The sequence below is a fragment of the Phalacrocorax carbo genome, chromosome 8 (genome assembly GCF_963921805.1).
Source record: "Phalacrocorax carbo chromosome 8, bPhaCar2.1, whole genome shotgun sequence".
Classification (NCBI taxonomy): domain Eukaryota; kingdom Metazoa; phylum Chordata; class Aves; order Suliformes; family Phalacrocoracidae; genus Phalacrocorax; species Phalacrocorax carbo.
In genome coordinates, this window is record NC_087520.1 from 528,911 (window position 1) to 553,078 (window position 24,168).

At 50.0% G+C, this 24,168-nt stretch overlaps 1 protein-coding gene across 2 annotated transcripts in view; it reads left to right on the forward strand.

Annotated features, from left to right (window-relative positions):
• Nucleotides 1–14,193: 14,193 nt before the first annotated feature.
• PPP2R2B (protein phosphatase 2 regulatory subunit Bbeta) overlaps nucleotides 14,194–24,168 on the forward strand; it is a 114,765-nt gene continuing 104,790 nt past the window's right edge. The window contains exons 1-2 of one of the 2 annotated variants that reach the window (XM_064458204.1): nucleotides 14,194–14,377; nucleotides 14,523–14,600. In XM_064458204.1, the coding sequence (XP_064314274.1) occupies nucleotides 14,368–14,377; nucleotides 14,523–14,600 (88 nt within the window). In that variant the 5' untranslated portion in view covers nucleotides 14,194–14,367. Of the gene's footprint in view, nucleotides 14,378–14,522; nucleotides 14,601–21,018; nucleotides 21,438–24,168 lie in introns of those variants that run through there. The other variant, XM_064458205.1, reaches the window with a different exon arrangement.

Sequence of the window (24,168 nt, forward strand, 5' to 3'; positions counted from 1 at the left end):
CAAAGGGACCTGCACGCTGCCAGCTGCTACTGCCAAAAGCAGAAACCATTTGGCTTCTGTCCTCCATGTGCACAGCTCGCTCACAGCTCTTCTAAACCCTGTGCAAATGTGCAAATGTCTCTTTCGGGCCTTTGGAGAGACAGCGCAGAATAAGGACGCACTCGGGCATTCCCCCTGCCATGGAAGGAACCAAACCAACCCCTGCTGATGGCAGCACGGAGCTGGGGATGCGGGTTAGTCAGTATTCTGCAAACTTCTAATTTTCAGACAAATGTTTCCTTTAAGGTGAGAAAACTGCACTTCCCAAGCGAGCAATCTGCAGCAGGGTCTTCCCCGGAAGGGTGCGGGGCCCATTCACACACTCGTCAGCTGTTCTCATTCGACTTCACAACAGAAATCAATCCGTTCTTGTTAATTTTTTTGCATAATCACCTTGCACTGCAGCTTTATATTTTTCCTTCTCTCTTTAACCCATTGTTCAGCTTCCTGAGTTCATACAAATGCAACGTAATTATTCCCCAGAACTTTTAGCAGGAAAGGCTCCTCACTGCCTTTTAGGGACTGTGCTCTGATGCAGCAACTACATGCCTCCGCTACCAGCTCCTGATGCACTATAAACGGCAGGGTTTCTTCAAAAATGCTGTTAGAATAACACTAAGGGGCCACGTGGCATTTCATCAGTGCCAGCTGAAGATCCACCAGGACATGCTTGGGCTCTTTAGCATGCAACACTTTATGCTGTGCATATTTGTATTAGAGTTCAGTTGAGTAAAATATCAAATAGCAGTTACATACCAGAACAAAGCAAACTTCTGGAAAAGCCACTAAAGAGGCACAAGGCTTTGACCTAAGTGATACCCTGCATCCTGTATCTGGTTTCTGTAATAATGATCCGAGTAAACTGAGCTTGCTTTTTGACAGCCATCACACTGTATCACCCTCGAGCTGGTTTGCCCTGGATGGCTTTGGTCGTCCTCCACCGTTTCAGGGTAGGGCTGACCCTTCTCCACTGTGCGTAGAGCGCGCTCAGGCTGAAATGCAGAATTCGGCTGGCAAGTACCAGGTTCTGTCCCTGGGCTGAGAGCTTAACTGCAGGCCTGAAAGGCAGAGGAGGGCGTTGCTGGGGTTAAACTAATCTCCTTCTGAACAGTTTTAGCTTTTGGCAGCCTGGTAACAAATGCAGTTAGAGCCCATTAACAGTACCTTTAAAAAGCTAAACCACCTGCTAAATCACCATCAGTGCACAGCCATGTTTTCCTCTTTCAGTTAAACTGCCTTAAAAAAAAAAAAAAAAAAAAGAAAAGAAAATCCCCCAAACCCTAAAAAAACCAAGAAAATCTCTAGTGAACACTTCTGAGCAAAAGACCATTATGTCTGTTAAAAGCTGCCAAAGGTGAAACTTGCACATCACTTTGGCATTAGGTCTCATTTACGCTCGTTTAAGCAGCGAAGGATAGCCGGCAGTGGGACTGTTAGCTGGCCCTCTGCATGGGGACAAATTTGTCCCTGAATGTGATAATTAATTTAGCCTTAAACGGAATTCCAATTAAAAGTGTACAATTTATTGAATAGAGGCAAGCAAGCAGCGCTGGATGCACGGGGGATTCTTCCGCCTAACGTGCATCCCGTCATACAAAATTACAGGGTTTATATTCAGTTACTTAATTAATAACAATTAGTAAAAAACATGCCTAAGTTTACACTCATTGGTCAGTGATGAGCATCCCACTTGCCGTCGGTCAGCCGTAGTTAAATTAGCCACGCTTGCCATGTAGATTAGCCCGCGTGCTCTTTACGGCTGTGGGGGGGCAAGTCTTTTTGGTCCTGAATTGGGTCGGTGGTCGCACTCTCCCCCTGCCGGAATTACCCTTCCCCCAGTTTCCATGCTTCAGCGCCTTCTGAGCCAAGAAGTTCCCTGTTATCATTACTGGCTGATTTGTGGCCTTCCCTTATCTTGGCACTCTCCTTTGTAGCAGGGTGTTTCCACTGTGAGTCCTTGAAGTTCTACTGAATTGTATCCTTTTAGGAGGCTTCTTGTCAATGAAGCACTCATTGCTAACGCCCTCTTGTCTGGCCTAAGCGTTATTTATTATCTTGTTAAAATTCTCAGGTGTTAGTTTCTACTCCTAACTAAAATTCTTTCTTAACAATTAACTTAACAAATCGCCAATCAACATTCCAACCATTAAGACAGTTAACAAGTCAATTGAACGGCCCTCGGTTACACAAGCACAAACGGAACGGTCAAATGTTAGAGGGTCACACTTCACCGTGTGACCCCAGCATTGTTCCATATTGACACGAATCAGATGAACACATTTTACACTGAAGCACGACAGCAACTCAGCCATGCTTTTTCAAAACATCAATAAAATAAAAAAAAAAATCCACTCCTACAACCTTCTTTCACCGCACACCGAGCGGCACGGGACAAGCAATGGAAGCAGGCTGGATGCTAGTAAGCAGAATTTCAGCAGCTCAGGAGTCCAAAACGTCATCATGTGGACCCGTCCAACAAGGAGGGCAGCCGTGGCTAAGGATTCAGTTGCTTCGTCTGGTTTTCCCAACTGACACACATCCCATTACGTTTGCATACTGTCATTCAACTGCTTTTCTCCTGAGAAGAACTAGAGATTCAGGCCACACTGGGCTTAATTTGTGGCTCCAGTACCATGTGTACAGGTGAGAGGGAACAAGCCGCAAGTGGCTGCTGAGCTGACCTACCCAAGACACCGTATTTTCCCCCTACACCGCCCGTCACCGAAGCAGCAGACCAATGAAGAACCTATGTTATCTTCTGCCTCTGAAGTATTTCCAGAGCTCTTCCTTGCACCGGCACTCAACAACACCCGAGTTATAACTTTAAACTGCAAGATTTGCCCGTGGCTCACAGGGCCAAGAGCATTGTCCACCCCTGGTCTTTCTTCCGAAGACCGCAGGATGAAGGATGCCATCTGCTTACTCCTACAAGAACTGGTGGGAAACAGCTGCTCACTTTCACGAAGGGATATAAGCGTGCGTCCAACAAATTACATGCCTTGCCTGTAGTTTGTTAAATTGCAACAGTTATACCTGTGTTTATGAAGTAACTGGCAAAGGGGGGAGAAAAAAGAGCACGGTCAACTCTGTCACACCAAAGCATCCCGACACAGAGTGCAGCAATGTAGCAGGAAGCACGCCTGGGTTTCAGCCAACGAACATCACAAAACATCTAAAGCCATGCAAAACTGCTGATACCTTGGCAGTATAATGGGTGAATTATGTTTTAAAAAGTATTGTGATTTTAAAATTGCTACTCTCAAGCACATCCAACTTAAAAAAAAGAAAGGGGGGTGAGGCTTACCCAATTCACAGACTCCCACGACCTTTGGCACAGCACACCCACTCGTGCTATGCGCTGCTAGGTGGCCTGTTCTGAAAACACCTTGGACATCCTTTTCGTAATGCAAACCACAGTATCCGGGAGCCCGAATGAGAAGAGGATTTTAAAACACATCAAACCCTGCAAGATTCCTGTTAGAGCTCCGGTTTGGAAAAGACGCTGAATAATAAGCTTTTCATGGCTACAGCGTGTGAAGTGCTAGGGCTCTTCAGCTAGGGGTCACTAGAATTTAAGGCAGAAAGGATTTCAGACTCCAGTTACTCCAGAGGGAGGACGCGCTCTACCGAGAAGACTCCTGGATAAAAGCTTTACTATATTAATGGTAAGATTAAGGGAGACATAAGGGGCAGGCTGCAGTGGTTTATGGAGGCTGTTCCCCTCCCCAGCCCCTCCCTGAGAAGCTGTGCTCTCTTTGGTGCGGGGATCCTCACCAGCCCTTTCACGCTGCCCCGGCTTGTGCTCCCCGTACCGAGGGCTTTCCCTTAATTCAGCCTTGCTTTCACAGTCGGTTATGCCCCACACATTCCCTTCCTCCAGCTCGACTTACTGGAATACGGGGAGCCTATTTGCTGGCACGGACAGATACAAAAGGAAATCCACCTCATTTCATTTGCATGTTTCTCTTCTTCCACAACGAAAACCACCTAACCTTCATTTTCTTGATCGTTTAATAGCCTTTCCGTGCTATTTACATTGTGAAAAACAATTACGGGAAAATCATAGTATGGAAACAAAAGTTTTAAGTAAAGTTTTAAGTAAGTTTCTGCTTTATGAATAGCTTTGTGCACAAAATAAACAGCGCGTGTGTAACAGCTCTCCTCCGGGGAGCCGGAATGTTAACGATAACTCTAACAGCCAATGAGTTCGGTTTTACAGCAGTGAGAACAGATGCATGTAGAACTTAACTCTGTTTTATGGTCACACGATGTGTCAATACGCGGGCTGGGAAGGAAAAAGCATTCCTGCTCCCACTCCTTTTACCCAGCACATATCATACCCTCACACACCGGGACACATTCTCTGCGTACATCACCCAGTCCCATCAATATTAATAGACTGTCATATGCAACTCAAATAGATGCTCTCCCACTGCTGTACAGCATTCATGACTCATTTCGTTTCAGGACTGAATGCAATGCAGCTAGCAGCAGACATCATAAAACTAATCAATATCCATGTGCAGCCTTTCCCCAGGCATATTTGATTTTTAAAAGAGTTCTTCAAATTCTTAGAATAAAAAGGCATTTAATTTGCTTGCAGGGAAGAGAGAGACCAAGCTTGCAGGCAAGTTTTTTTTATACATCAGTATCACAAGACGTGTCCTTTATTAGAGAAACCCTGTCCTTACAGGAAGAACTGGTGTTTTGAAAGAAACAAGTCCAAGAATTACAGGTGATGTCCACATGGTCCACAGAGAGTTTGCAGAAGTGAAGTCAGCAATAAAACTTAAAAAAGACAACAGCATTCTTTAAATCCATCCTCCCCAACATATCAAATGGGTGCTCCGTACTAAAGGCTTTTTTTCTACCCTGGTATCTGTAATACTGCAGTATTTGTGCTCTAGGAGTCAGGATGCCCCAAGGGCCAAGAAACCCTCTCTGCTGCTCTCAGCACTTCCAGCACAAAGCAGGAATACGTGATCCCTGGTGTGAACACGAGCACTGCAGTGGCAAGGACAGGAACAAAACCTGGCAAAGACTGCTGGGTGAAAAATTTGCCGAGCAACATTTATGCCAGCAAAGACCCGAGGCAGAAACCTGCAAACTGCCCCGATGTTGAAGAGACCCACTGTCGCTCCTGTCAAAGCTTCAGTCTGACCTCCAACAAGCATCACAGAGCCTCTGGAAAGCGTCAGTCCTTCCGCTGCCTGTATGCGGATATTTCACCCTCGCCCTCTCCCTTTCCCCCACGTACAGCTTTCCCCTGATGTATTTCCTCCCGTACAGTTCCGCCTCTGCGGTCTCAGCCAGACGGTAGCGGCAGCATCCCGAGCCCCAGGGGTGACTCCGCAGCACCGCTCCCGGGCTCAGGGCGCCAGATGGGTGCAACCGCCGCTGGCACGGCATCCGGCGCGGCGCTGGGGTCGGCCGTGCCCCCTCCAGCAAGGGCTACCCAGGCACGACCCGATTTCAGGGGCACTCTTGGTCAAGGCAGAATATGGGGTTTTTTTTCCAAGACATTGATGTGGGTTAGGGAAAGCAGTTATTGGAAGTTATTAATAAGGCTTTGCTGGTGCATCTTTAACCAGCTCTCATATTATTTCTAGGCCCACAGTGAAATTCCTAGCAAGCTTACACCCAACCGTAAAGGACTGCTTGAATGCAAGCTAAGAGGATCCTGATTCTGTTATCTGGGACGCTTGTCGTGTATCTGTCTGGACTCAACTTTTAGAGAAGACAGGAAGCCATGCCACAGCAGAGATTAAAAATGGAAATCAGGAATTCTGGATAATTTTTCTCAATGTCTTAGACACCTGTGAGATTACATTTCAGCTGTAAAAACAGTGTGCATAATCATGTGCTCGTGACCTTTATATATATATATATATACACACACCTTGTATATAACTGGCTTTTCTTTTGTAGGTGCTTAGTATTTTGAAGAGTTCAGATGTCCAACTTCACATTCCCACTGCTAAAAACTCTTTGTTAATGTCTTCAGCAGCAGCTGTTCCTGAGAAATGCTTTGAAAATATGGAGAAAATGTCATCAAACACATGGTTGTTTGTGGCTTCTTCAAAACAATCATCTAAAACGAGACAGATGTGTATATAGGCATAGAAATCTTTGCAAAATGCTAGTAACTGAACACCATTAAAAACGTTAGACATCTATCACACACATAGACATTAAACTGACATTAACAAAGCTGCAGTGTAAGGCATTTACAGGTTAGCAAACGTAAAAAATCAGGATCAAAGACTCAAATTAATCTGGTGGTCACTCAGGAGACAAGGCGAGGCGGCAGACGTAACTGAGAGCTTGGCAAGTCCTAGAGCACACGTGCACGTACTCATGCCCACTCACACACAAAACCCTATACCTTGATCTAGAGCACCTGGGGACACAGCAGGCCTTCACTCAACAAAGCCACACAGTCTTTCAGACAAATGTCACCAAATAATGACTATCGAAGTAAAATGAGGGGCTAACTCTTACAGTGTCCCTGTAATGACAAAACAGTAAATAACAGAAATGTTATAAACACGGAAATAACAACAGTATAAACCTCATCACAACGGTTAGAAAAAGAGGGTTTTGTTCGCAGGTTTGCTTAGGTTAGAGAATCATAGGTCTCACTGTTGTCATGACTATGTAAAGAAAATCCTACATATAAAAATATTCTTGTCCCAGATGGGCTTGATTGCCATATTTGCTTCCAGTTTTTATAATTCACACTTCAAATTGCTGAGGAAAAAAAAATGCTATAACAGCTGTTGATTTGTATGAACTAACTGGCATAAATGTTCTCCCTCCTATCCTTCAGGGAAAACTCTGAGTAAATACGAGCCAGGGAAATCTATTCCCTTAGAAAAAGTCATCTTCTGGCAATCTGAGAAACTCGGTCATTTGCAAAAGCAAGTAATTTCAGAATTATAGTATTTCCCTGATGGGTAAATCTAGTCATGGTGAAACCAGCTACACCAGTGGACAGGACTCCAGCGCCGTACCCTCCCTCTGGCCCATGTCCGACACCCAGCTGCCAAAGCACCGCCGTGGCTAAGGGCCACCGCTCACCTGGCCCCGGCTGCTGAGCACCGCAGCTCTCGGACTTCCCTTCCTCAGGGGCAACCGGCCACGATCAGCAACTGCCTTCGCCTACGCTAGCGCTCAGCTGCGCACAACACCGCCCAGTTAAGACAACAGCTAGCTGAAAGACCTATTTTTTGGCAAAAAAACCCCACCTCTGCAGTTCTTAAATTATTCTTTATTTCATGTTTCAATACATGTGGAAACAGGTGGCAGACCTTCTATCTTCTGATTTAAAAAGCAGCATTTCTCTTGGGAAACAAGTCCACCCTCAAACTCCAGAATCTCTCTGTTGAGAATTTTAAAATTAATTACATTTAAAATTTTAAAAATCCCAAACATTACATTGGATGTTACCCAGCAAGAGAGTTACGCTAGTGCAGTAGCAATGCACAAGAGTCTTGAATCTTTCCCTCGTTTCTGTTATGGCACTTTTTCCTCCTGGCGATGTATTGGTGTTTACTTAGCTGTGACCTTGGCAGCGAGAGTCATGCCCGTCTGAAAGTGAGGAATTGACCCTGAAGTACTCCCAGTGTAACTCCTACTGTATAAATAGTGACTAAAGACCAGAATTTTAATGGGTGCCTAGTGAAGCAGACAGGACCCAAACGTTATTGCTGATCTGTTCTTCCATAACTGAAAAGCTCTGAGCGACTGAGCTAGCCAACCCTTATGCATGACGGTATTATGCAGTACTCATTGTTAAGAGTTGCATATCCATGTATTAAACTTCAAGAATTTTTCTGACCACTGGTAACAGAAGTCTACTGGTTTGGGATGAAACCTAGAAAGCCTGAAGGAAAGCACAAAACACCGAGTTACCTCTACCAGCCCTGTGCTCAGCCCCATGCTCAGCCCCTGCTACTGAGCCTCAGGTGAGAGTTACGGAAACGCTTCATTACAGACAGCGAATTATTAGTGACGTCTCTCAAACAGGGACCATCTTCCATGGTAATTCCGTCTTCCACTGAGGAGCCCAGCAGCAAAGCCTGCAGCAGCTGGACCCCATACTCCACCTTGCACAGTAAAATTTTAAAGAAGAATGGGCTGCCATTATTTACAGATGCTTGAGTAGTTATTCTTGAGACAGACAGAACCGTTATCAGGGAGGTCAAAGGGAACAGCTTTCACCCAGAACACACGCACAGAAAAGGTTAAGCGCTGCGGAGCACACCACGATCTAACCAGGGACAAACCCCTCCTGAGGAGCCCACTGCGCAGGGGCTGGTGGGGGGACTCTGGCACCAGGACCCCCTGTTCTGGTAACGCGGGGAGGGGGGGAGCCCAGCGAGGCACCTGCGGAGGCACCGCTCTGCCGGTACCCTACAGCCGCGCCCGAGGAGCTCGCAGGCGTGCGGGGCCTGCAGCAGCCATCCTCCGGCTTCGGTCCTTCGAGCCCGATGGCACCGATGTAAGAGAACAGCCCCTCCTTGGAAAGAACAGGTATTGTGTGTGTTTAATTAGCATTAATCTAGACTCCTTTAATATTTAACCTAAGCTTAGGGATGGGGGATCTTGACAGAGTCCCTTGAGAGGCAGTCCTGAAGGGCAAAGAAGTCCAGGAAGGCTGGATGTTACTAAAGAAGGACGTCTCAAAGGCGCAGGAGCAGGGTGTCCCCGTGTGCCGTAAGTCGAGCAGGCGGGGGAGAAGGCCGGCTTGGCTGAATAGGGAGCTTTGGCTGGGACTCAAGAAAAAAAGGAGAGCTTACCACCTTTGGAAGAAGGGGCAGGTGACTCAGGAGGACTACAAGGGTGTTGTGAGGTTATGCAGGGAAAAGATTAGAAAGGCAAAGGCCCAGCTGGGACTTAAACTGGCCACCACCGTTAAAGATAACAAAAAATATTTTTATAAATATATCAGTGACAAAAGGAGGGCCAGGGAGAATCTCCCTCCTTTGTTGGATGCAGAAGGTAACCTTGCCACGAAAGATGAGGAGAAGGCTGAGGTACTTAATGCTTTCTTTGCCTCAGTCTTTAATAGTCAGACTGGTCATCCTTGGGGTTGTCAGGCCCCTGTGTTGGGAGATGGAGATGGTATGCAGAATGAAGTCCCAGTTGTTGAAGAGGTGGCAGTCACCGACCTGCTCCTTCACCTGGATGTTCACAAGTCCATGGCGCCAGATGGGATCCACACGAGGATACTGAGGGAGCTGGCAGAGGAGCTCGCCAAGCCAGTGTCCATTATTTATCAGCAGCCCTGGTCAACCAGGGAGGTCCCAGATGACTGGAAGCTAGCGAATGTGACGCCCCTCTACAAGAAGGGTCGGAAGGAGGATCTGGGGAACTACAGGCCTGTCTGCCTGACCTCGGTGCCGGGAAAGGTCATGGAGCAGATCATCTTGAATGCCATTACGCAGCACATGCGGGACAACCAGGGGATCGGGCCCAGCCAGCATGGGTTTATGAAAGGGAGGTCCTGCCTCACTAACCTGGTCTCCTTCTATGATAAGGTGACCCGCTTAGTGGATGAGGGGAAGGCTGCGGACGTTGTCTCCTTGGACTTTAGTAAGGCCTTTGACACTGTCTCCCACAGCATTCTCCTGGAGCAGCTGGGTGCTGATGGCTTGGACAAGTGCACTCTGCGCTGGGTTAAACACTGGCTGGACCTGCTGGACTGCTGGGTCCTGCCCTTGGGTCACACCAACCCCAGGCAGCGCCCCAGGCCTGGGGCAGAGGGGCTGGGAAGTGCCCGGCGGAGAAGGCCCTGGGGGTGCGGGCTGACAGCCGGCTGGGCATGAGCCAGCAGTGCCCGGGTGGCCAAGGAGGCCACCAGCCCCCGGGCTTGTGTCAGCACTGGTGTGGCCAGCAGGGGCCGGGCAGGGATGGGGCCCCTGTGCTCGGCCCTGGGGAGGCCCCACCTCGAATGCTGGGCTCAGGTTTGGGCCCCTCACTACAAGGATATCGAGGCACTGGAGCGTGTCCAGAGAAGGGCAGCGAAGTTGGTGAAGGGTCTAGAGAACAAGTCTTATGAGGAGCGGCTGAGGGAGCTGTGGTTGTTTAGTCTGGAGAAGAGGAGGCTGAGGGGAGACCTTATCGCTCTCTACAGCTATCTGAAAGGAGGTTGTAGCGAGGCGAGGGTCGGTCTCTTCTCCCTAGTAACAAGCGATAGGACAAGAGGAAATGGCCTCAAGCTGTGCCAGGGGAAGTTTAGGTTGGATATTAGGAAAAAATTCTTCACCGAAAGGGTTGTCAGGCATTGGCACAGGCTGCCCAGAGAGGTGGGGGAGTCTCCATCCCTGGAGGTATTCAAAAGAAGGGCAGACGTGGTGCTTGAGGATATGGTTTAGTGGTGGACTTGGCAGTGACAGGTTAGCGGTTGGACTCGATGATCTTAAGGTCTTTTCCAACCTTAACGATTCCATGATTCTATGATTCTATGATCTCCACTAAGACCCCCGAAGAGAGGAAGGCGTGTGCAGAAGGATCTGAAGCGGTGCCAAGAGGAGTGACTTAATGCCATTACACAACCTATGTAGATTAGAATGAATATGTACTAGATAGGCAGAATATGTACAGACTTATTGTATAAATATAACGAGGTGGCCAGCTTCAGGGTACTTGATTAGTGGAAAACCACCGAGCACCCAGGCTTGCCCAACACTGAAGTAAATTCTCGTGTCCCTGCTGAGCGTGGGATCACCGACTCACTGCTCGCCGGGCGAGCGATCTGCTCTCCGGAGAACGGCACGGCTCGGAGCGCACGGCGGGGCCCGCTGCTGCCACCCCTCATCTGGCACCGAAGGGAAGGCACCGGGACCCTCCTTCGGGGCGGTGCCGGGTGCCCGCTGCCAGCCGCCCCGCGGCCCGCTCGCCCGCACGGCGGGGAGGCGAGACCCGCGCTCTGCGGGCCCCGGGGACACGCCAGCGGCACAACCCCCACAGACCGCCCGAGCCCGGCCCGGGGGCCAGGGAACACCGCGGCTGAAGGCGCGCTGCTCCCGCGGCCGCGCACGGCAGCCGGGACGCCCCGGGCACCGCACGCCTTCGTACCAAACACCGCCCTTCACAAGCGAGAGGCGGCAGCCCGCGGCGGCGGGCCGGCCTCCAGCTGCCCCGGGCAGCGGCCGCGGGAGACGGGGCCGCTGCAGCCGGAGCAGGGCCGTGCCGGGGCGGGGGCCAACGGGCAGGAGCGGCGGGGCAGGGCCCGGGGCCGCTCCGACCTGCCCTCGCGGCCCCCCCGGAGGGCGGCCCAGGCGTTTCCCCGTTACCCCTGAGCTCCGGGCGCGCCCAGCCGAGGAGCGGATCACGGCAGCACCCCGCAGCCTGGGCCGGGCCGGGCTGTGCTCCCCGCCCCGCAGCCTGGGACCGGCGCCGGGCGCGCATGCGGCGCTCGCCGCTGAGGCGCTGGTGGCGGCGGGCCGTGCGGGCCGTGCGGGCCGTGCGGGCCGCGGGCGGTGTCGCGCTGGCGGCGGGCGGGAGCTCGGCCGTGCCGGGCCCCCGGTCAGAGCTTAGTGGCGAGAGGCGCGTGGCAGGAGGGGAGCAGGCCCCGGCGGGAACCCCGGCGGGGGCGGGCTGCTTGGAGCCGGCCGTCGGCGGGAAGCCATTCCCAGCGGAAAAATCATTTTTTTTTTTTTAAAAAAAAATCCCTTCCTGGAAACGTTGACATTTTCTTGAAGAACTAAACACCCAATTCCTCATCTGAAGGGAGAGGCTGCCGTGGCGCAGGCGGGCGCGGCAGCCCTGAGGCCGCCTCTGCGCGGTCCAGTTGCGGCGGCCCAGGGCCGAGGGCTGGAGCCCTGGGGCCGAGTCCCGGAGCAGCCGTGGCGGCCGGCGGAGCCCTAGGGCCGAGGGTCGGAGCAGCCCCGGCGGCCGGCGGAGCCCAGGGGCCGAGTCCCGGAGCAGCCCCGGCGGCCGGCGGCGCCCAGGGGCCGAGTCCCGGAGCAGCCCCGGCGGCCGGCGGAGCCCTTGGGGCCGAGTCCCGGAGCAGCCTCGGCGGCCGGCGGCGCCCAGGGGCCGAGTCCCGGAGCAGTCCCGGCGGCCGGCGGCGCCCAGGGGCCGAGGGTCGGAGCAGTCCCGGGGGCCGGCGGAGCCCAGGGGCCGAGTCCCGGAGCAGCCTCGGCGGCCGGCGGAGCCCTAGGGCCGAGGGTCGGAGCAGCCCCGGCGGCCGGCGGAGCCCAGGGGCCGAGTCCTGGAGCGGTCCCTGGGGTCGGCGGAGCGCTGGGGGCGAGGGCTGCCCTCAGTGAGCAGCCTTCTGCGCACAGTTGGGTCTCTCACCCTTCCTCTCGCTAGAAAAGGCGCCAGGATCGTCGGTTGCTGTAAATAGAAGCATTTTTATCAGTAGAAATCTTTTAAAATAAAGCCTACTGAACCCAAGCAAGACCACATGAGATGCTGCCTTTGCTTGTCATCTGAATTAAAACTGTGAGTCTGTACTGGCAGCTGCTTCATAAGACAGCCCGGTGAATTGACAGAAGGCCTGTTGATCTCACAGCAGCCCGGCCGTTCACCACAGCAAGCACAATGTCAAAGGTGTCACTTTCCAGGGCTCTTGAGAAAGTTGAGAGTTATACATAATTACTCTAGAACATCATTTTTGCCTTTCATGAAAAAAAAACCTGCTCTGATACTGAGAAGCTTTTCTTAAACGAGAGCTGCAAACACTGCTGAGTGGAGCCGGGCAAGCGGCCAGTAAGGAAACCACCGCGGGGGGTGTCGTGCTGTCTGTGTCCTTCTGTACATCTCCGCCCCTGCAAGCAGCCAAGGTACTGGAAAACACAAAAATCCCTGTTTTCAGAAACTTGTTAGGTGTCATCAGACTCCCAGACTAGGAGGAGGAATTTGAAGTCACTATTTTTTCTTTGAGGAGTTTATCTGAGTGAAATTTGGTAATAACACAGAGAGCTGTGGGCATCATGATACTGCTCCTCTCAGCCACCGTGTTGTCCACCTGCTTTTAAAATATTCCAGCAGAATTTATGAGACATTCAAGTTTATGCAATAATGTTAGGACCTGTTTTTGTAGATGCCTTTTTTCCCACATCTTCTGGTCATATTTTGTATCTGTTCCCATTGTTCAGACATCTCAAGCTATGAATCTCACTAAACTCAATATTCTTTCATAATCTTATCAAACTGTCTCATACCCTCAGATTCCAGGTCTTTTTGTACTCTTAAAACTCCAATTTTGCCCTGTATTTGTCTTGAATCATCCAATAAAGCTCATTCTGGACTTTGTATCTATTATGTATTGAAGATTATTATATTACTCTTAATATGTATGATATATATTGACCTGTATTAATATACAAAAAACTATATAAATAAAACCAGACAGAAATCTCACAAAGACATTTGGGTAGGCCATTGGATAGTCCATTAACTCAGTTCTATCTCCAGCTGTACGTTGTCTCCCAGTCCCATATTTTCCTTTTCTTTTGCAGGGAAGTAACAAGTTTGAGTCTCCCGTAGCCTGACCCTGTGACCGAGTTCAGTATCACGCTTGCTGACTGCAAGGCACATTTTTTTGTGCCACATTTCACCGGTGTGTAAGACAGGTAAGACAGTAATTCCTGTCCTCAGGGCTCCGCTGTGCTGCTTTCTTCATGTTTGGAAATTGTTTTGAGATAAAATTTGTGTTAGGATAAAAGGAAGCGAGTTGTCCTTTGAGGCAGTGGATTTTTTGTGCTACAGTGAAAACTGCATTCCAGAAAGGGAAATTCTGCTGAGCTGTCAAGAAAACAAGAAGCAGCAGTAGATAAAATCCTAATTTCTCTTAGAGTGGCTTAACAGTATTGCTACAGCAGCAAGCACAGCTGAGAGAGCTACAGCTTAGTAAGATGCCTTATAACAGAAATGCCTGTAGTATTTTAAAGCAACTGCAGTGCACTTCTGATTCCAGGCAAGTTTTGATTATAATATTATGATGTCCCTTAAAGAGGCTTCATTCTGCTTGGGTTCGTTGCCAAGCAGTTCGCAACTACACGGACCACAAATTGGAAAAAAAATTGTTGTGGTAGTAGGAGTGGTTCTCTTTTTCTCTGTTTCGCTCTCTCTTTAACAGTGCTGGAAATGATCGAGGGCATTAGTATTCTGATGAAGAGAGGCTGTGACAAAGACCATGACTACAGGGCCTCCTGACTCTTCTGTGATGCTGCCAGTGATGTAGAGGGGACTGACTCCAATTGCACCGCTTTCGAAATAGCCCTGCCATGGTACGGAGAAGACAGACAGGCGATTCATAACACGGACATAATGTTTTCGGTTTTGCAGCTTTAGCTTTGCACATTGTATGGAAGAATGATAACAGGTGAGCAAATATTTATCTTCATGCAGGGACTCTAGATATTTGTGTGCCAATTTGTAGGTGCATGTGTATGTTCATTTAAAAAAGGACAAGCTATACACAAATGCAATTGTATCTTACCTTCTTTCTGCGTGTGTTTCCCTGGCAGGATTTGGAAACCTCATGCAGGATGTGCTGTGGTGCTTCAGTCAAGTAAAAGGAACTCTAGACATTGGGGTGACAGAAGGTAAGTTTATTTTTCCTTTCGTTGCTGTGATCAAAAAGAACTTAGTTGTCACATACATCTCGCTTAATCAGTGTGCAGGGGGTTGTTCACATTTTGTTGTCGGAAGCTGCTGGCGAAGAGCTAAGTTACGCTCTCTTCGTTTCTGCCTTCATTATGTTCTTATGAATTTGAAAGAGTTGAGCCTCTAAAATTAGCTATTGATGCAGAAAATTCATTTGAAGGCATTATGGCTTAATCATATCGGTTGTCTTTGAAATGTATTTCCTTTTGGTTTTCGGCTGTTATTTACAGAATTTTTCAGGGAATTACGAGACAGCCTCTCCCACTGTAACATCCTTCACTGGAATCAGTTGGATTCTGTTTCGAGGTAACATAACTTGGTACTCATTCTTGTATTGGGAGTTAAAATAAAGAGCAGTTCTACAGATATGTATCTACGTGGGAGGGATCGATGCAGGCAGCTGGGGGGATTTAGGAGCACAGACATCCATTTTCACACTCAGTATCTGTCAGGATTATTTGCACTCATCAGTCACTTAGGCACTTCTCTCTCTGCAAGCGCATCTGTTTGACATTTAGCCAACATGTGGACTGCAAAAACATGGACAATTGAAAAGAAATAAATGCATTAAATTTTCCTGACTTAAAAGTTGAATTTATGCAGTTCTGTTCTTCCTATGATTGCTCTGGTTTAAACTTCTTACTGGTCATTTTCCTACATTTTTTATTTCACACTTTCATCTTCATTTCTCCTATTGCGTTGCCCATTAATCCATTAATTCCTTTCCCTTTCCGTTTCACATTTTATTCCCTTATGCTCTTTATCCCTCAAGGATAAAGGAAACCTTTATCACATTCCTCTTCTCTTAACCCTCCCAGAATAGGCAATGGTTTTGTGCCGGCGGGAGGCTGGCCAAACAGTGATGAAATCCCGCGTTGCCGTGTGCAGAGCAGGTTGGTTTGCGTTACTACAGTGACCTTTTATATTTGCACATAAATTTCTGTCATGTTTTGTTTGGAGCACCAGAGGAGGTGAGCTGGGCTCTCTGGGATCCCACTGCAGATCGGCCGCGCGATGGACAGGCGATATCTGGAATATAGCGTGTCAGGGTGCTGCCCATCAAGACTTAGTTGCACTGGCAGAGCTGTGCTGATGTTTTCTGCCTGAAACCAGAGCGTAGGCACTGCTAGTAGCATTTCAGCCCTCCAACTGAATAGTATTGGACATGAGAATAATGCTGGGGAAAGAGCTTACTAACAAGTGCACCAATGCCTGGGAAAGTGTTGCTAAAAGTGCTACTGCTGACAGGTCCTGATGTAGATATTAAGATAATAAATGCAGGAACTGAGTTGGCCTATTAGATATATTTATTCTATTTTGTTGTATTTCCTGAAGTGTGATGCTTTCTTTAAAAGCACAGTCTCATAAGACTGAGGAAGATGACTGAGTCAGCCCAAGCCTTTGACAGCAGAGCTCTGACTTCTCCTGGTGGGAATGTGATTCTGTCTAGTGCTGTCATCTCTTTCGCTTTGGTGGCAGTTCTGTCTGATGCTGCTTTTGCAGAGGAGGGTTTCATTCAGTCTTTAACCTTGAGAGACAACAGTGGGGCACAAAACTCAGAAGAATATTTATCAATTTGTTAAATCTCTAAGGGAAAAAATATGCCATTGTGGTTAAAGCCACAACATTTTTTTGCTGAGGTGTTTTTTTACAAAAATGTTTACAAGTGGTTTGAGCTTCTACGGTAGAATCTGAAAACCATTTTAAGTGGTCAAGAGTACTTGCTCGCTAGTTCAGAATTAATAAAATGATAGGTTACAAATGGCCTCACCATGACTGAGCAGCAAGCTCAGGAGAGTATTTTAGGCATGGGATTGGGCTTTTGGTTGTTATGCTGGTTTTGTGTTTGTATGTGAATGTGTGCGTGTGATTACGGATGGACGTACACACGAATTAGATGTCATAAATGTGTTTATATCATAGAGGCCTTACAGAAATCAGAAGTTTATCCATAATTTGTCACTTTTGTGCTAGTCTTTGTGACACATTTTTGACATTCAGAACTCTTGGTAACGTCCAAGCATCCTGAATTTACAAAATGTAATTTCGTTAGTTATTGGAATGCACGCAGTTGTGTTCGGTCAGGTGAAAGGAGATGTTACTATTATGTTTACAATGTTCTGCATCCTTAAATGTAGAAGAGCCTGCCTCCCTCAGCAGGATGAATTGCCATTCTGGCTTTCAAATGATACTTAAAAAGTTGCGGAGAATAATTCTGTATTAATTCTCTGATAATATGCTTGCTCTTTTCCATGCACATGTAAAGCCGCACGAACAGAGATACACACAAACTCTCTCATTTTCTTCTTTCCTTGTCCGTCGCTTTCCTTAACTTGGAATATGGTATCGTAGCACGTAGTCCTTGTCCTGCTGAAACCAGTGGCGTAATGGATCCTTTAACTCTCTTACACAACCATGCGAATGAATGAGCTCTCTTATGCATAGGTGGGAGGCCTGCGACATCTTTCAGCTACTCAGACAAACACGGATTTCAATGTTAAATATGAAGTAAATGATGTTGCTGATTGCCACCGTGGTGCCACAGTGCTTTGAACTGTATGTTATTACTACTAACAGGAAGCAAGTTTTAGAGATCTCGCCTTATTTTGATATATTGATAATTAGCAGTGTAGTGTAGAAACCAGAGTTGTGCAATTTTGAGAAGTGGGATTTCCTCTAGTCCTCTTAAGCCTCGAGATTCACAGTGTAGAACTACCATGGCCATGGGAACTGCCCCAGTGCTTGTTGAGGGGCTCAGTACAAGGGAGAGTCGCACAGTGGCTGCAGAGGTCAGGAGGGGCAGCCTTACAGGATTTGGGGCTGCCATGCATGCGGGCTCTGTGCTTCAGACTAGGAGTCCAGGCATCCAGCATTTAAATCTTGGTTGTATTAATTTAGTCAGGTGTAAAGCATACATATAACAAAGTTATCAAATGGAGGAATATCACGTAAAGAGTAATGGCTAAATTAAAATGGTCCTAATGAAGTCAGACGTTCTGCCTGGTGTTTGCAATGGCTTGCAGTTGGAATGTCACCAGATCCTAGCAAGCTCCATGACCAACAGCCGTTTCCAGTGGGTCTGAGATTTTTATTGTCTGCTTGCACATGCCTATGTTTGCCACGTTCATCCAAATGTGTCACCAGTAACTCCAGATCAAAGATTTCAGTGTTGAGGTGGGGTCTGCAGGCTCACCAAGCTGGCTCACAGCCTGGTTTCTGTTCTTACATGTTGGTTTCCTTTTTGTGTTGTTTGCTAATTAAGCTCAACTATATATCCCAATTTCTGCATGTAAAGTGAAACTCAGTTTGTTAATGGAACATAAAAGCTGAGTATAAATATTTAAATAGATCCAAGCCACAGTAATGTGGTGTTTGGGCTTTTTTTTTTAACACTATTTTAATGAGGTAGAATTAATCTGTTTCTTAGGGAATGTTCATGTCTATTTTTAAGTGGAAAAAATATTTTTTCTGTCATGTACAATGGAATCCATTACATCCATGCGCATGGTGGAAGAGAAGCACAGTGTTTGCAGATTTCAGCCCTACAAGTAGGTCTCAGATATGGCTTCTGTTTCAAGCTGGCTCTGAGTTCCTGGGCAAACCTGAAGCAAGTCGCTGTGCAGCTCCGTGTGGATAATACTTATCCCAGAGGCTCACATAACCTCTAACTCTCCGTGATCTATGTCTACATCCATAAGGAGGTGATGGAGACAGACACAGAAACTACAGGGATGCCATCTAAATAGTTAACAAGGCATAAAGGGAGGAGGGATTAGGAGGAAATACAGTCCTCTTCCTAAAGCCGTAGTGAAGATCGTGTAAGCAGAACTGGGGCAAATCTCTTTGTGGGCTCTTAAGCGCTGGACCAAAGAGAGCTGAGTCTGGTCAGCTGAGGGACTGGGACTGGTGTCGGAGCGCTCAGTTTTCCTCTCCCTTGGAAGAGCAGGCAGGTCAACACCTCACAGTTCAGTTCATCCGTTCAGCTCCAGTGGTGGAAGAAACCTCCAGTGCTCTGCTCCCAGAGTGAGTTACACAAGCCCAGTGCTGCGACTGTGAGGATCGGGGTTGCAGCAAGATTGTTGTCTGGCGTGGAATTCCACGTGGGAGAATGAGCAGGATGGTCTGTGTGCAGTGCATGACCATGCCTGTGACCACAGAGCGTGGCTCTGAAGTTGCCATCCTCAGGGAGCACAGCATGTGCTGCCCTCTTCTCACGGTAAGCACCTGCCCGCGCAGAGCGTAAGCTGCACGCTGAGAACGGAAAGGTCCTAACTGGAACAGTAATACACTCTTCTCTCCTTTGTAGAAGGTCAGTGGTTTCTCCAGAGCTGTTCTCAGCTGGCCGTACTTAGGGGTGGCCCTAGCCTTCTCTAAAGGCATCCCGGCTCCAGACTATAGCTGCTTGGAAATTCACATTCTTTTCCAGGTTTTGCTGTACACTCTTATGACAGTGGTAACTGAGCCGCTGTGATCATTAGAGAGATGTAACTGCTGTTTTCATGTCTGTGGTGTGCTTACCGCACCTAACTTTCCTCTGCAATTTCAGCTGGAGATGATATTCATCACTTTCTCAGGTAAACCTGGATGTAGTTTCTGGGTGCAGTTGAACAGCAGCCTTCGCTTCAGAGCAGTCCTTTACATTTCCAGTCTAGTGTATTAAATAATCTCATTGCGCAAGTCACACGTGAACAAATGAAGTGGCTTTCCATGAAGGGTGCTTTATAAAATACTATATTTTGTATCGTGTTCCGTGGGACGGACTTGAGATACACAACAGTACTTAACCTTCAGCCTTCACTTCTGCCCGAGGCGGTCAGAGTGAGCCGTCATCTCTAAGCAGGAAGGCTTTGCGTTGCTTGCAGCCCAGACCTGGATTTTTTTTTTCCACATCCAGAGAGGGGATTTTGAATAAAGGGAAAGATATTAAAGTGAAATGAAAGGCTCCTCTCTTCACCAGCAGAGGTGCTTTGCATCTCTTTGGCATAAATGCAATCGTGCCGTCATATGCCAATGACAGCAAAATTAGACAGGCTGCACCCAAATGATGCAAGCAAACAGCAAAATGACCCAGTGCTCCACGTGAGGCAACAGCAGCAGGCAAGAGCAGTGTGTGGTTTGGTCCTAAAGCGAAAACTTGTCTGTGGAGTAATTAAATGGCGGAAAAACGGGGGGTGTGAGCATCAGCAGCTTATCACCTTGTTTCCTTCCAACCTGCCCTCTTGATACCGTGATGTTTTCCGTTATGCGCACCTGAGCAGGCTGTGGCAGAGCGAGTTTGGAGCACGCTTAGCTGTGAGAGATTTCTGCCTTACAGCAGCAATATTGATCGAGGTCTGTTGCACTGCTTAAATGCTGCAGGCTCAAGTGGGTATTGGAGAGTCTGAATTAGGAGCACTGCCTCAGAAGAATCCATGATCTAGCAAAATGCCTTTTCAGTCTATGGTTTGGTTTGCATACTGAGGTCTGCAGGTGCTTTTCTGGTTACCGCTGTCCGAACACGCGTTCCGAGCGGCCGCGGGCGGGGAGCGGGGCTGCTCGGACCCCCGGCACGATCGGCTCGCCAGCCCCCGCCGCCCAGCAGGGCCGCCGGGCCTCGCCGGGCCGTCGCGCCTCTTCCAACCGGGCGCCGCATCCCTGCCGCCGGGCACCGGCCGCTTCCCGCAGAGAGCGGGCCCGCCGCCAGCGCCGCGGGGAGAGCGAGCGCTGCCACGCACCGCGGCTGCGGCGGAGCGGGGCCCGCCCGTTCCTCCCGGCAGCCCTCCCGGCGCCCCCGGACGCGGGGCAGCCTGCCGTGCCGGGGCCGTGCCGGGGCCGTGCCGGGGCCGTGCCGAGCCGTGCGCGGGCTGGTGCGGTCCGTGCCGTGCCGGGGCCGTGCCGAGCCATGCCCGGGTTGGGCCGTGCCGAGCCGAGCCGAGCCGAGCCGAGCCGAGCCGAGCCGTGCCGTACCGAGCCGAGCCGAGCCGTGCCGAGCCGAGCCGAGCCGTGCCGTGCCGTGCCGTACCGAGCCGTGCCGAGCCGAGCCGTGCCGAGGCGAGCCGAGCCGTGCCGTGCCGTGCCGTACCGAGCCGTGCCGAGCCGAGCCGAGCCGAGCCGTGCCGAGCCGAGCCGAGCCGAGCCGTACCGAGCCGAGCCGAGCCGTGCCGTGCCGTGCCGAGCCGAGCCGAGCCGAGCCGTGCCGAGCCGAGCCGAGCCGAGCCGTACCGAGCCGAGCCGAGCCGTGCCGTGCCGTGCCGAGCCGAGCCGAGCCGAGCCGGACCGGGCCGGGCCGGGCCGGGCGGCGGGGCCGAGCCGAGCCTGCGAGGCCGGGCGGCGGGGCGCGGTGCTGCGGGGGTGTGTTCGCGGGCAGGACGAGCTTAGTCAGCGATCCCGGCCGCGCGTCAGCCGAGGCGGCGGCGGAGCTGCCGGGCTGGAGCGCTCCGCGGGGCCGGGAGCATGGGGGCCGGGAGCATGGGGGCCGGGAGCATGGGGGCCGGCAGCTCCGGGGCCGCCCGGCCGGCTCTCCCCGCCAGGCAGCCCCAGCAGCGAGCGCCCGCCGCCTCTGCCGCGTAGGCTGCCTGGGCACCGCCAAATCGTCATGGATTGAGGAGGGGTTGCGTTATTTTCTTCTTTATTTTTTAGTGGTTTGGGTTTTTTTTTTTTTAGCTTTGTATGGTTCTATCCCCCCCCTTTTTTTTTTTTTTAATTACGGGTTTGGAAGATGAAATGCTTCTCGCGCTATCTGCCTTACATCTTCAGGGCGCCGAGCGCCGTCCTCGCCGCCAGCTGCCACGCGGAAGGTAGGGCCGCGGGTGGGACGGGGGGCCGCGGGTGGGACGGGGCCGCGGGTGGGACGGGGGGCCGCGGGTGGGACGGGGGGCCGCGGGTGGGACGGGGCCGCGGGTGGGACGGGGCCGCCGCTCCCCTCGGGCATCCCGGGGGAAGGCGCAGGAAGGGCTCGGCGTGTCCGGAGAGCGACGGTTCACTGCTGTCGCTGGTGCTTGGCTGTTAACGCTGCGCTAATCGGGCAAGTAAGCGAGCAGCAGGACCGGCTTAAGGAGGACTTTCTAGTTACGGTGCTGCGCGTTTTTCAGGTTTATGGAGTTTGTAAATGTGGCCTTTAATTCATCTGTATGTTCCCAATAAAATGAAAAACCGTATCTAGCGCTGCCTGCCTTTGGTTACCAGCGCCCTTCCCCTCATTCAGTGAAGCCTGTGTTCAGGTCTCGGCAGAACAGCTCTGCAGCTATTTGGGGTAAACGAAATGCTCTCAGCACTGTTTGAACTTTGTATTTTCTGGGTAGGAATGCAAAGTATCAGGTCTGTGTTCACTGAGACTTCAGTGGGACTTCTCCCATACAGAGTGCTTGTTCATGCTGATTTATGGCCCCGTGTGATAGATAGGACTGCGTGCGCCTCTGCTGCGTGTGAACTATCGGGGAGTTTTGTGAACCGTCTGCAGTTGCCCGGACAGCTCCGCGGGATCAGTTTCACGCTGCTGCTACTCCCCTGTGTGGAACCACAGCGATTTCCCTCGTGCACCCTAACCAGGGTGAGTTAATGAGGAAAAACACCCTTCCTGTCACCCAGCTTTCTTTGGACTCATTCATCTAATTTGAGTCTGTGTGCATAGACTGAATAACCAGCCTTATCCGTGAGCCAACAGGAAAATCCAGACAAACTCTGCAGGGATGTATGCTTACGGCTGGTTTTGAGATGACGGGCTGCAGACTCTGCCCGCTCTGTATCTAGCGAAAAAGAAACGCTGTGGGGAGTGCCTTGCCATGGCTCCTGATGCCTTGACCAAGAATGTCGTAAGGCTGAGGATGCGGGTGGAAGGGTCAAGCAGGAAGGACTGGGCAGTAGGTGATGACACCCCAGGCTAAATTATTACATCTACTTATTTTTAAAAATTTTCTCTGCAGTTCTAAGCAGATAAAATTATCCCAATAGATAACTCAGACCAACTCTAGAGTTCTTTCTTTGAAAATGTCTCTGAAGATTTGTTTTCATGTTGACTTTGTCCAAAGGCACAACTCCTTAAGATATTCTGAATAAGTAACTTTGGATTGTTCTACTGGAATAAGTAATTCAGTGGAGAATCAAACCTTGCTGCTTTAGGGAAGGTCATATAAGGACTAATGAGAGAAAAAAAATTTAAAAAAAAGAATGCCACACCAGGGTGCTATGTATTGTTCTCCATTGCAAACCATATATAAAGAAGGAAACTTGTACAGAACTGTTTCTCAGACCAATTATCAGATGCATATAATTAACTTGGGGTGAAACTGAGGTCTGGAGAGTTTAAATAACTGTGTTACAGGGTAAATCACCAGCAGCACCAAGAGAACCCAGGCAAGAGCCCGACTCCTGCCTCAGTCCTCTCGGAGTGGCTAAGGCAGCCAATGTAGTATACAAGAACCCTCCATATATGATGTGCAGCAGGAGCAGGATCTAGCGCTTGTACCTCCATCTTCTGAGGTGATGAAGTTGTGGTTTGGCGTCTCCAGTTCTCTCTTGGTGGAGTGCAGGCTCACAAGCGGACAGAACTATTCACAGGGTGTAGCCACGATGCCTCAGGGACCAGATTCAGTCAGACGCTGCCCTGGTCAGTCTTTCAGCCAGGCTTTACTCCGCAGACAGAGAGAAGGCACAGGATGGCTGAGCCTGTCAAAGAGAAAAGGCTCCTCTCCTTCCCCAGGCTGGCAGAGGTGTCCCTCTTAACCCGAGGAGAAACTCCTTCATGCCTCTGCACCACCCTCCGTCCTCACCCCTTCCTGGCGAAGGTGTTCCTTCAAAGACCCTTCTGATCCTAACTCCGTCCAGACTGAGGCCTGAAATCCCGATGTATTCTCCGTTACCTCACTGTAAGAATTCTCCTCTTCATTCATCCTAAATTCCCAGAGTTGTAAACGAGAGATCTAGGTCAGCAAAGAGCCTGGAACACAGAACAAAGACTGTACACCAAGCTGTAATAAACCTGAAATTCAAGTACACTTGCTTATCCCCTTCTGGCACTGCCTATGAAATGCTCTTAGAAAGCTGCAGCTGAGCTCTCATTTATTTCCTCACAGACCAGTTTGTTGTTCGGCTGTGCTTTGCTGTGAGGTTGCAGTCCTTGCCTGGCAGCGCCCATGGAAATGATCCAGCGTCGTTATCGTTACCGCGGAGGTGCGGGATTAGGGTAATGAGCGGGAAGGAGAGGGTACATCTGGAGAAAGCTGGTGCAAGCAAAGTGCCTTAGGCGGGGGACGTGGTGGGGCTGAGCAGGCGACGTGCTGGCTTCTCTTCTGTGGCCTGTTGTAGCCAGCACGCTCCTGATGCTCGTTGTCCTCCAGACACGCCAGTCCTCCTCGTACCAAGGCGTGTGGCTTAGGATGCAGCGTAGTACAGCACGTGTGTTTTGAGAGCTTTTGAAAATATTGTCTCTGAGGGCCTTAAAAGCACAGCTCGGTGGTGCATTCAGGTGTGGGGTTAGTGTCTCATGTTTGACTTCAGTCCTGCTCAGCAGCACTAGGAACACACGCGTGT